The sequence below is a fragment of the Diadema antillarum genome, unplaced genomic scaffold (assembly GCF_040938485.1).
Source record: "Diadema antillarum isolate AM-2024a unplaced genomic scaffold, OU_Dant_1.0 scf00000167, whole genome shotgun sequence".
NCBI lineage: Eukaryota > Metazoa > Echinodermata > Echinoidea > Diadematoida > Diadematidae > Diadema > Diadema antillarum.
In genome coordinates this window covers 3,386,792-3,400,640 of record NW_027271056.1, presented here as the reverse complement: position 1 = coordinate 3,400,640, position 13,849 = coordinate 3,386,792, and the positions used below count along the sequence as shown (strand labels likewise).

The 13,849-nt window shown below is 37.5% G+C and overlaps 1 protein-coding gene across 1 annotated transcript in view; it reads right to left on the bottom strand.

Moving 5' to 3' along the window:
• LOC139722578 (endoplasmic reticulum aminopeptidase 1-like) overlaps window positions 1-13,849 on the bottom strand; it is a 75,972-nt gene that overhangs the window by 31,581 nt on the left and 30,542 nt on the right. The window contains exon 3 of the mRNA XM_071633869.1: window positions 4,935-5,226. Within this exon, the coding sequence (XP_071489970.1) occupies window positions 4,935-5,226 (292 nt within the window). The remainder of the gene's footprint in view (window positions 1-4,934; window positions 5,227-13,849) is intronic.

Here is a 13,849-nt window from a genome sequence, read left to right as displayed (position 1 = left end):
AAGATAGTCACAAAATTTAGTACCACTGGTTCTAAACTGATGAAATTTGAAGGGTTACTACTGACTGTACATTTATTATAATGTACGTCATTGGGTTTCAATTTAAATCAATCTATGAAAAGATTGGAATGCCAAAGTTCAAGGTAAATGAGACCAGCATCATCAGAACAATAACACTTGAATTGTCCTGAGGTCTTCTACAACTATGTTCTATGGGAGCCTCAAATTAGATGCCTCAGCCATGCTACTGTGTTGCCATCTGTATTTCAAACAAAAAATGTATTAAGGGGAATAAAATACAAATCTTCTATGAATTTGAGGACAGAAATCAAAGTCCTCTATCTGACAAAGGAATATCAACACATTTTTTTTCTTTTTTTTTCTTTTCTTTTTTACATAAGACCTGAATGAATTATGTTTCATAACAGACGAGTTAAGCCCTCACTACATCCATTAAATTAATTCCTGGATCATACATAAATGCCACGTTATATGACCTTTCAACTTACAAGTGGTTGTAACTTCCTGAATTCTTCTCACATTTTCCTAAACAATCAGTGCAGCTTTAAATGCAACACAGGGGTAGATTCTCCCCGAGTCTTGACATTCGGTTTCTCATTACCTACGGCTGTATTCTGTGACTAGTGTTTTTCTACATCACATATCACATAGGACTCCACCTAAACCACTAGTATCAATACTCGGGCCTCATTAAAAACAGAGCTTTAAGTGCCCTTTCTCCATCTTCTGCCATAAATGAAGCCCATATCTGCCCCTAAAGTGCATTCTTCATGCATGAATTCACTGGTAAAAGGGTCCATTATTTGAACTGCATCCTAAACTCTAAGCTGCACACACGTAAAAGCAGAGGTTTCCTGTACCTTAAGAGGGTGGAAGATGAAAAACAAAGTGGGTGGGTATTTCAAACACTACACACGAAACAAAATAAAGGGGAAATCAATCTTGTGAGGCTAGTCAAAGCATAATTTTGCCTAACACTTTCTTTTTCAAAGTTATAACCTGCATCGATCTGCAGATTTTGGTTAGTATATATATGAATTTGTAATAATCATACATGCTCTGGCCTGTCCAAGAAATAAACACTAACCTACCAAGAATGGATATGCGTGCAAGGTCTTCATTCATGACTGTATCCACAGACTACATGTACATGTACAGCATTGCCTTGGAGTCGGAGGCCACGCCGCCAACAGAGGAAACTCACAGCACTTAAATGCATGTATGTAATTGAACCTGCAGGCGCCGCAGAATGGCCTGTAGAAGGTACAGGTGGTGGCCATAATTTAACCCTTTAATAACCAACTAGCAGCCAAAAACCCTATGATCTACTCTACCACACTGAGGTACATTCACAACGGAAAAGGTATCCTCCTACTAGACAGTCTGCAGACTATAGATATTCCACAAGGCAGGTGATATGACCTCTGTGGACTGTTGGGGGCTTGCACCTGTCTTGTAATGCAATTTACATTAACCTCCTATGACTGCCTTCCTGTACAGGTGCATCGAGTATAACTGTTAACTTCTTTTGACTGCCATTTGATGTTGTTGTTTAAAAGTGTTGCTCGAGGAGGGAATAGACTGGATATAAATGGCACAACCCATCAGTAAGTGCACACTTAAGTTTTCTAGAGCAAGATGATGGTATCCATCATCTCTTACTGGGCAAGAATTTAAAGGCACATAGATCCGGTGGTTGCAGGGGCGCTGTTGGATGATACTGCCGATCACCGTTAGCATTGATATGAAGATTGCTGAAATTGAGCTGTCATGAGTAAAAATGTGTAGGTGTTGCTGGGTAAGTTGCCTTCATTGTCTTCTGCGCGTCACGCATTCTGTAGTAATGCCAGGGTGCATGCTTCTTAGTACGACGTCACAGAAGAAGTTTGCTAAAGCTGTCATCATCAGCTGAATCATGAGCCGAATTGTGATCTGACTGCTGACTACAGTAGATCGGACTTCTTCGGACTCGTGGAAATGGGAGTCGATAGCATAGGTCTCTGTAGGAAACTTGCGCCGTGTGTCCGCGTCCGCATTCGACCAAACCACCGGGTCTATGTGCCTTTAAGAAATCATCTCATGTCAACTTAACTCCAATGCATTGTGGCATGATCACAATTACAGGTAATATTACTATACAGTGGTCCTTCTGGCTGTAAATTTCTTTCTGCAGACAATAAGCATGCTCTACCAGTTTCATCACACATCTACCTGGTTATGGTCTGCATTATGATGCCTTCGCCCTTCTTATATAAGATCCCACATGTTACTTTACCAGCTTTCCATTGACAATCTTGCCACTCTTCCTTCCTTTCTTTTTTTTTTTCAATTTGCCTGTTACTGCGTGTGGCTTTTTATCATGGGGAGGCAGTGTGGGTCATAGACGAGATGGCCTTTTTTAACATCCAGACAACCTCCTCGCACATATCAAACTCTTGTTAATCACTGAGAAATACACTGTCATGCTTCATGCTAACATACGTGTACACTGTATTATGTCCCTTGTTGAAATGCTAAACATCACATTTCTATTTCTCACAGTTTCATTTACCCTGGTATTAGTTACATAAATTTGTACACACAGGGATGGTGATAGATAGACAGGGAGAAATTAAGAAAGAGAGAGAGAGAGAGAGAAGGAGAGCTGACATCCATATGTGGAAATGCTATTTGGCGAAGTACAATTCACGAGCTCTGTTTACCATGGCAACCATCCTCGCTCTTCCAGGCTTTTCCAGCTTTCGGGATTGATGAGGGCATTGCTGTGACATTAAGCCTCAAATTCAACAGCGGAGGGACTCTGTCTTCCCCAGACACGGCAGCTCCCCTTCCCTCGCTTGGCAGCTGAAAGTTCTTTTTTTGTCGCGTTCGTTATAAAATGCACTTCTAATCAGAAACGCTGGTGGCATTTACAATAGCACGTATGATGGGAGTCCATTGAGAGTGGATAAAAGGTGGGCAATGCCGATCTTAACACACAGCAATTACTGGCTGCAGGAAACAGAACTACTTTGAAATTGTACTCTGTGTACCCTGCAGATATGAATGAGTCACTGGCATGAGTTTGCATGGAAGCATAAAGAATCCTTGGAGAGGAGAAAAAAAAAGTCTGACATATAATTGATATTTCAATCTGAGAGGGGAAAATTTTCAGCAAACGTGGCTCATCTTACCCACAACATGGGCAGTGCCTATCTGGTACATATCATGTCTTAAATGTGGTACATTGCAGCCCTCAATTCTGTACACTATACAGGTTTTGAAAAAATTTACTGCGCAATACCATTTGCATCATATTATCAGACTGCTGGACGTGACAGTGATGAGATACAAAATATGTTCTATGACTACTATCTGTACTATATGTATGCCTTTTGGCCCATGAATTATCAGTTTTCTTTCTTTCTAGGAACTAAAGCAAATTTTACATACAATACATGACAAAAGCTTGCATGTAAAGTCTTGTCTGACAAATGGGTTTGCAATTTAAGTTAAAATGAGCCAATATCTGTTCCAACCACGTTTCTTTTTCCTACAACCTTCTCCTCCACACCTATATCATGAATGGCAGCAACTGCAACTAATATGCCAGTCATGCCCTATAGGCTATATGTAAGTAATACATTTCTACACACCTGCTCAATGGTCAGCTTTTATGGTTTTTAATAAAATTTGAACAATTTTTAATGCCAAGGCTCCAAAATGAGCTTTGTACAATGAATGTACGGGTAGATTTCAGGTATGTTTCACTCAAGACTGACATTACTTTGTCTGTGTTATGGAAAAAAGAAAAAATGGGACCACATCCTTAATGCATTGCACATTTTTCTGATGTGTGGTGCCATAGAGACGAAATCAATCTACAGTCTCCAGAGTGAATCTCAGATTTCACTGAGTATCCACATGCAACCGTTATCAATATTTGTGGAGATAATGCATGTCTGTGTGGAGAGGGCTTCTCCTGGGTATCACACTTTATATTCTGCATACATTTCTTTGTCTTCTCCTGCTGGCTACATATCATTGGGGAGCCACGGATGGAGAGAAAAAAAGTGCTACAGTCTTTCATTTTTTGTAAAAAAAAAAAAAATGGTAGAAAAGAAAGACTAGTATTGTGAAATCAATGAAGTTAATCTAACCGACTGATGATGAATCAGAAACTCGCTAAACCGTTGCAGTGTACAACGGTAATAATGTACCAAATGTCTAGTAACTGTCCATCTGTGAAAAGTCTGGATATGACCAAGGAGGTATGAATTCTCTCATACCTCCTTGATATGACAATCTTTGAAGCCTGTTTTCATAGCAACATACACTGTTTGTAAAATTCATAAATGTTACTATCTAGACAGTACAACGCATAATAAATTCGTTCGATATTCTACACCTGTGACCTTTCATGGATTTAATTTCTTATTGAATTGACAACATATTAAATTGGTTCGTTCGTTTGGTTGAATCTTTGATACCAAGAGCAAAACAGAAGACCACATCCCAAACTTGTCTAACCTTTTATATGTGCCCAAACACTAACTCAACTTCCCAAACATTTTCATTAGCATTAATATATCAAAACTTGACCTATTTGTAAAGCTAGCAAGCCCATTCAGATGTAGTACTGTGCCTCAGTCCAACAGGAAAGTCATGGTAACGCGAGGGATTAGGGGACGAGGTAATCTGAACTACTCATTTGATAGCACCCAGTTTCCAGACAAACATGTATGTGCCAATCAGCAAAGGAGAGCACCCCAGTACGTATGCCAAAAAGTAAACTAAGCAGTTACTATTTGAAAAAACAAACAAACCTGACAAAAACAGCAAAAATGAAATATCAACCTTGATGATAAACTGTAAACAAACCACTGGCACTGATTATCATCTACGCATGTCTCTTTGGTCCCATGTATTCCTACCTGTGTACCACTGCTGGTGACATCACTGATGTTCTGAAAGTCACAAACGACAAACGCCACAAGATAGGTGCTCATCGGAACGGTGGGCTGGTAGATGTCATGGACCAAGTTTTGTTCTCCTCCTCCTTCGTGATGGGGGACTCCCCTTTCTGAAGCCGGTGTGTTGAAAAGTGTTAAGTGCTGTGGGTTCCGTATCATCGTCATTGAGAAATTGGCCTTCAGAGCCGGTTCGTCGAAACACGGGAACGCTTTGCGGGCTGCCGTGGCCTCAAACTGAGTGGTCGCGATGTTTCTGTGTAAACAATGCAAATAAGGAAAATTTCATTAGTTCACAGCCAAACTGAAAACTGAGTTTAAGTTCAAAAGGATACCAGCAATAAGTTATAGATTGGATTGCACTAAAACACAACACACAGTGTATATCACTTGTGAATGAACACAGATGCAATGTAATACCCAAGTTGTTTAAATCTTATGGTAATAGATTTTTTTTTTCACTAAAAAACAAAAACAAAAACAAAATGTCAGTCAACCTCTTAGCAATTTTCAATTGAAGTGGATTATGATAGCTTTAAATCCAAACAGATTTAAATATTAAACTCCAAATTTCATCATTCATTTCTCTCTTCATTCTTATAATGATCAATAAGAATTTGGCAGAGTGTATTCCATCCCAATGCTACATATTGGAAAAGGTTTCAGTCGCAGCACTTATTAACCCATCAACTGCAAAAATTCTGATGTGAGATAATCATGAATTAATGTAGAACAGTACTTCAAGCTAAAAATTTTTCCTACATCATAGAATATCGTAATACCTTTTAGCAGGCTGACCTATAAATTGTCCTTATATGGCAGAATCTGTGTGTCAAACACATACTACTGTATCAATCATATCCACTCACACATGTTCACATGGTAAATGGAATATACAGAAATACAATAGGTAGTGAAAGGGCAAGTAAAGGGAAATTCCAAGCTGGGTAAAAGTTTGTCTTGAAAGAAAAAGTAAAATCTTATAAGCATAACAGCAATTTTTTCTTTCTTTTTTTTCAAAATTGGGTAAAAATTAGGAAAGTTTTGAAATTGAGAAGTTTTGCTAACTTCTGCAAAACAGTTCTTTAACAAATTATATGAATATTTACATGCACATGATGAGCTGATGACGTAAATCATCTTAAATTTTTCAGGGATTGTGTACAAAAAATTGAAAAATATTCAATTTTCTGCTAACAAAAGAGTAAAACATAACGTTACTCTTGGCTGAATAACTTCAAAATAATGATCAGGCAGATATACATGTATATCAGGATTTGATACTGAGGCATAGTCACATTTGAACCTCACAAAATAAAAAAATAGAAATTTCAATATTTTTTGAACAAACTATATATGGCAAGTTGTGAGGCACTGACATCATCAACTCTGACACTCATTTGCATATTCATATGGACTGTTCAAGAGGCGTTTTGTGAAAATTAGCAAAACTTAACAATTTTACAATTTCCTTAATTTTCATCCGATTTTGGTCAAATTTTCACTTTTTTTATTTGACTAACATTAAAATGGTTTAGAATTCCCCTTTAAATGTCAGTGTGTCTGCTCATAGTCTCATCAGCAGTCAGTCAGTTGTTCATGTTGAGCATACTGCGCAAGAAATTCACATGTATTTGTATGCCTTCCCAGCCACATCATTTTATGTAAGCATGCCCCCAAGCCTAACCCTTTTTGAATGCATGCATTGAATAACCATTTGGGTCATGAAATCGATTTGAGAACCAATTACGTGATACATGTGACCCAGATGTGGATGCCTAATTGAGAATTAATCTGCAGGCCACTAGCCTCATCAAATCACTCCAGTATCCAAAAGGCATACCTTGCAAGTAAACATAAAATCTACATTTAATACTGCAGAATGTAAGCTTTGCCATATGCCATATCCTGCATACACATTTTTACTTGCAAGCCAAATCTATTCAGCATTCATGAATGTGGTTATAAGATTGGCAATTACAGTCAAATAATCAGGTTGGAGATGCCAATCAGATGACAAATAAAGCAAAGAATCTGATGACTATTTTCCAATTATCTTCAGGCTAATGTTCACACCTCTTGCTTTCTTAGAGACAGAAATTTGTAATGAGACCTACACACCATTCGTTCTGCACAATTCCCGTTATAGCTGTACATTACGGAATACTCATACACTGTATGTAAAATGGCACAGGAAGCAGTATCATCGAATCCCATCTCTCTCTCTCTCAGTTCTCTTAATAAACAATTTATCTTGAATGATTAATGCCTGCTGGGAGACCGTCTGAAAATCATCTGCTCTGGTTTGTAATTCAAGCAGGCACAAAGAGGATCTTATCAACAAAAAGATGTTGTTTGTTTGATTTGTCTGAGAAGCTGTCTAGTCTTTTTTATCTTTTTCAATCCCTTCCTTCATATCCACCGCCAAAATAAATAAGTTAAGGAACAGAAAAAAAAAAACACAAGTCATGGGTGTATTGTATGTGAGTAATGCAGGACTGCACACATTCATTATCACAATCAGGAGGTTTTGAAAGCTTTTGTTAAATGTACATTGCCATAGGTGGTATTAACCCGTTTCATACTGAATTCTGAAATGCTCATAGACTTAATACAATGGCCACCAGGTTCCCGTACGGAACAGGTTAATTCAGGAAATCAAGGAGGCAGTCACATTATTTGCCACGACGTAAAAAGACAATTAACTTTTGGGAAGCTTCTTGCAATATATCAAGGGAGACTTGGCAAGCCTGGTTAGGTTGCAGTAGAAGGTAGATGGGTCATAGAGCTCTAGCTCTTCAAACCCGAGTAATCTGAGTTTTCACACCCTATTTGCAAGGTGCAGAGGGAACAGAGAGATGAATACACTGTACTGTATACGCCATATATTTCGCGAGTCTAAATTTTCGCGATCGTGGAGTCCTGTACTGAACGGAGAAATGTACCATCATACATCATATTCACATTGGGATCAGAGTCAATATTTTCGAGTGTCTTTAAGTTTGCGAATAGCACCTAACTCAAGAAATTCGCAAAAATAAAGACCTCGTGAAATATTCGGCATATACAGTACATTTCTTGTGACTGAATTTTCAGTTACCACTTTGAATTATTCCCAGATTTCAATGCTCATGCCAATCATTTTTAATACTATAATCAGCACATTTAAATTCTTTCTGGTGATAATGTAATTACAAGTACTGTATATGCTGAATATTTCGTGAGGTTTTTATTTTTGTGAACTTCGCGAGTTGATTACTAGTTGCAAATCTGAAACAAGGAAAAGTAGAAATTACGCGGTGCGTAATATATGTCCCCGCCGGAAGTAGCATTTAGTAGCAAAATGTACAATATAGGTAAAAGGCTCAAGGTCAAAGGTCAAAGAAGTCAAAGGTCAAAATTCTATGTAGAAGTTTTGAAGCCCTCACCTAGTGCCATCACATAAAGCAAACGGAATCGAAATCGGGTTAGAAATGGCGAAGGAGTAGCATTTTGTAGCCACTGTACAAAATAGGTAAAAAATCAAGGTCAAAGGTCAAAGAAGTCAAAGGTCAAAATTCTGTGTAGAAGTTTTGAAGCCCTTACCTAGTGCCATCACATAAAGCAAACGGAATCGAAATCGGGTTAGAAATGGTGAAGGAGTAGCATTTGGTAGCAAAATGTACAATACAGGTCAAAAATCAAGGTCAGAGGTCAAAGAAGTCCAAGGTCAAAATTTTGTGTAGAAGTTTTGAAGCCCTCAACTAGTGCCATCACTTAAAGCAAACAGAATTGAAATCGGGTTACAAATGGAGAAGGAGTAGCATTTTGTAGCAAAATGTACAATATAGGTCAAAAATCAAGGTCAAAGGTCAAAGAAGTCAAAGGTCAAAATTCTGTGTAGAAGTTTTGAAGCCCTCACCTAGTGCCATCACATAAAGCAAACGGAATCAAAATCGGGTTACAAATGGCGAAGGAGTAGCATTTTGTAGGCAATGTACAATATAGGTCAAAAATCAAGGTCAAAGGTCAAAGAAGTCCAAGGTCAAAATTCTGTGTAGAAGTTTTGAAGCCCTCACCTAGTGCCATCATATAGAGCAAACGGAATCAAAATCGGGTTAGAAATGGCGAAGGAGTAGCATTTTGAAGCAAAATGTACAATATAGGTCAAAGGTCAAGGTCAAAGGTCACAACTGAAATTCTGTACAGAAGTTTCAAAGCTCCCATGTAGTGCTATCATATAAAGCAAACAGAATCAAAATCGGGTTAGAAATGGCGAAGGAGTAGCATTTTGAACATTTTGATCACACACGGACGCACAGACGGACGGACAGACGGACAGACGGACAGACGGACAGACGGACACACGGACACACACACGTACGGAGCCCGTTTCATAGTCCCCTGCTCGAACTCGTTCGGCGGGGACAAATATGCAAAATTATTAACTCAGATCATGACATGAATATGACATGACGCATGCATTTCTTTGTTCAGATTTGACTTCACATTGGCAAATTTAACCACTCACAAAATTGTTGGAAAGTCTGGATTCACACAAAATTAGATTCGCTGAACATACATGATGTATATACAGGTATATTGCCTATTCAACGACTGATGTTGTCAGAGTTTTAACTACCAAGTCACTGAAATGGCATCTCTGAATTTCATTTTGTAGAAAGACATATTGAATTGGTTAGGTTCATTTAATGAACATGATATCTGAAAAAAATATCCTCCAAATTACTGATCTGAGAGGAATTATTTTCATCATCTTCAAAACTGTGTTGCCAATTAAAGGATCAGTTATAAACATAGTGATTTTGAGGGTTTTGATATTTCTACAATTACATAAACAGTGGTATATGATAACTGTTATACATTGTATAGGACCCATATGAAAGAAAAAATTTCATTCTAATTTATGAGACACTAATGCTAAAAATGAAAAAAAAATCTTGAAATAGACAACAGCATCAAACTATGGAAATATGATTTCTAGGAATGAATGGGTTGATGAAATAATAATATACATAATATATGCCATAAATTTTGCAAAGGCTTTTATTTTCACAAATTTAACACGTCGGGTGCTATTTGCAATGTTAAATATTAAATCTGATCCCTACATGAATGCAATGTGCACATATACACTTTTTTGTTCATTACTGTACTCAATGATCACAAATTTCACCCCTCACAAAATTGTCAGGTGGTTCCGATTCGCGAAAAATTAGGCTCATGGCATATTTATATGCGAAGTCTAGGGAACAAGATCACATTGCATTACACCAAGATGCATATTATTCCTTCATAGGTGGCAGGTGTATTTCAAAGAAATAAACAAAAATATACACATACATGTGCAAATGTGTGTCTGTCGAAAGTATTCGCGATACCACAGCAAACAATATGAAGACAGAATCCAGACATAATAGACGAGTTGAAATTAGCATGGAGCCGGTATGCACCTGAGGTGTTTTGCTGAAGCAAGATATCCTCATCAGCACAAAAACATTTCATGGAAAATGTCAGGGTTTGGAAAATTAGGGAAAGTACCTCGACAGCAAATTATAGCAGTGGCATCTCATCAAAATTCACTCATATATTCCATCACCCATGTCTCCCCTTACCCTGTGGAATAATATCTCTTACACAACCATGGTACAGTCCGCCCACAAAAAAAAAAACCCAAAACAACTAGCTATCTGAAGTCCAGGCAAGACATCAGAAACAAATCCTGTTTCTTCACACCACCATTCTTCACAAAAGCATTATATTTCTCTATTTATAGCCCGTTCGGGTGAAATGATGAAATAAGATTAGAACATAACGTAGGGTGACCTAACATGGGACCAACTCAACTATAACAGCATATAAATGAAGCAAGAGGCTATGCACTCAGTGACACACCTGTTCAAAATATACCCCTACAATAACATTTTTGAATTTGACATCATAAGCTTAATATATTTTTACTCATGCTCAGTTACCAGGCAACAGAACAAAGATGCACCTGTGTGTAATTTGTCACAATCTTTGTCTTCCTTCATTACTGAAAAAAGTATTGAAGACTGCCTACCTCATCAATTTACTTGAGTAACGGGAGTAACTTTGTAAACATACACTTGAATATAAATGTATGGTCTGCAGTTTCAATGTATATGTATATAAAGTAAGGGCACTATTAACCATTTGCAGATGAAACAAAAAACCCAGTTTAGTGCTTCAAAATAGTTCCAAGTTTAAGTTTTTCTGATTTCAGGATAGAAACAACCAATGTAAACATTTGAATCAGTATAATCAATGTTGAGTATTGTTAATGTGAACAATAGTTATAATAAAAATGCTTACAGACTAAACCATCTACAGTTGCATTTTATTGAGAAAAACGGTAGCATCTCTTTACATTTCAGGCTTCATTGCAAATTTTTTATATTGCATGATGTTTTGTGATACAACTGACCTACACATATGCATCAAATGTGATAACTCACAATTTTTGAAATCACTCCCAATGGTAAACTATACGTTAAACATGATTTATACTACTGATTGGAAGAGTTTCCACTATGCTCACCGATGAAATTACTGTCACATACTCCTTAAAGGACAAGTTCACCTTCATAAACATAAGGATTGAGAGAATGCAACAATATTAGTAGAACACATCAGTGAAAGTTTGAGGAAAATTGGACAATCGATGCAAAAGTTATGAATTTTTAAAATTTTTGTGTTGGAACCGCTGGATGAGGAGACTACTACAGCTTGTGAGTCATATGCGTACAACAGTATAAAGAAAATGTAAAAGAAAATTCAACATATTTTCACTTTTTTTGCATAATAAAAGAGCTCTTGACTTGCCTCTTTCTAAAGGCAGGGGGAATAGTATTGCCCATAACATTTGTCGGTAACGAGTCAGGGGAATGTGTATTTTTTTCAAAAGATGGAATTTTGCGAAATTCTCTTTATATTTTCCTTATATTGTTGTACGCAAGTTATTCATACACTACAGTAGTCTTCTCATCCAGCGGTTGCTGCACAAAAATTTCAAAAATTCATAACTTTTGAACGGATTGTCTGATTTTCCTCAAACTTTCAATGATGTGTTCTACTAATATTGCTACATTCTCTCAATCCTTATGTTTATAAAGGTGAACTTGTCCTTTAAGTATTACTATGCATACCGAGAGCCAAATCTCCTATCATAAGGGAGAATGAATAAATGTACTTAACTCAATACTCTACAACCTCATCATCTAGTACCATCACATTATAAACCATGAGAACGAACTGTGATGACTGTAAAGGGTCTGATCATTTTCTTGAGACGGGCTGTACTGCCTACAATGTGTGAGCGTGTATGATGCCTAATGAGGTAGTCTATTGGAATTGCTCTGACTGTGGATGCATTAAAATTCAATTTTAAAGAGGTTGGCAATGGTGGCCCCCTTCTGGCCCCCTAGGTCATCCTATCGGGACAGCTCATGACTCTGCCACAGTGACCCCCACACCCATCACAAGAGCATTGGAATAGGCAGGAGAAAAACAAGGTGAGGATGTTGATGTTGTCGTTACGGCAGGCGAGAGGTGGCTGAAAAACTCACAAAACCCTTTTAGTACTTTGCGACACTCCTCTATTCCACAGAATACTCCTGAATTATAAAAGCACGATCTACTCCGCTAGAAAGAAATGGAGTTTTATGAACAAATGTCATGCCAAAATGCAGCCAACACAACTTTTGTTTCTACATGCACATACAATGAATACAAAGATTTCCAGCTTTAAAAATCTGAGTTGTATGGTCCTACGTCTGGTATTGTGTGAAAATGAAGCTACACGAAATACCTACCTGCTGAAAATCATGAAGACTTGGTTTGTTCGTCGTTTTTTTTTTTTTTCCTGGAGAAGTAATCTGACAATAACAAGGAATTTTTGTTTACGAGGACCAACATCCAGTACATTTTGGCATAAAATGAGGTATACGGTATCAATTCAGGCTGCATACAGTTAAAGGCATACAGACCCGGTGGTTTAGTTGAATGAGTGCGCGGAAAGAAGGCACAAGCTTCCTACAGACACCTACGCAAGGACTCGTCTTTTGCGCTTGCGCTTAGACCCATTTCCACGAGTCCGATGAACTGGGTCTATGCAATTTAAATCATCACATGGTGGTTTTGAATATTCATGAAATTCTGAAGTGATTATAGGGTCATTCCTAGGATATTGCTGCATAATGTAACATCACTCCACTACAGAACAGTGGAGTGCAGTTGAATATCAGTGCAATTGAAACATGTATTGTTCATATACTACATCCATTTCTTCAGAGGTCAAATAAATAGATTTCGGGGGAAAAAAAATGAAAGAGTAGCTAATGTCAAGGTAATTTACTCTCCCTATCACCACAATTGATATTAAGTGTAAAATGCAAAGAATCATGACACAACAATCTTTAAAGATTTCTCTTTTTACTCTGTATAATTCACTGTCCACTAAAACCTTTTCAGGAACAAAGCACTTCCACAACAGCTATGAATACTTTTTTTCCAAATTTGTATGACATATATCTTTTGTGCCATTACTAAGTACTTCTTTCTACCCTGATCAACGATAACTACATAAAAGAAAGATTCCATATTCCCGGGAAGTTGCTCTATACTGTTCTTTTGGCTTCACTAAAATCTAAGCAGGTTTTTGCTAAAAATAGCGGACAATCAATCTTTTGCAAAGTGGCACGGGAATAGAATTAAACAACGGACAATAGAGCAATATCATTAACAGTCTACAGAGGATAAAGACTGGCATGGTATTATGCCATCATGAAGCACATGCTTCAGATCCTCTTTGTATTTCCCTCCAGTGCCACATTGAAAGGCTTCACTCATTTATCTCA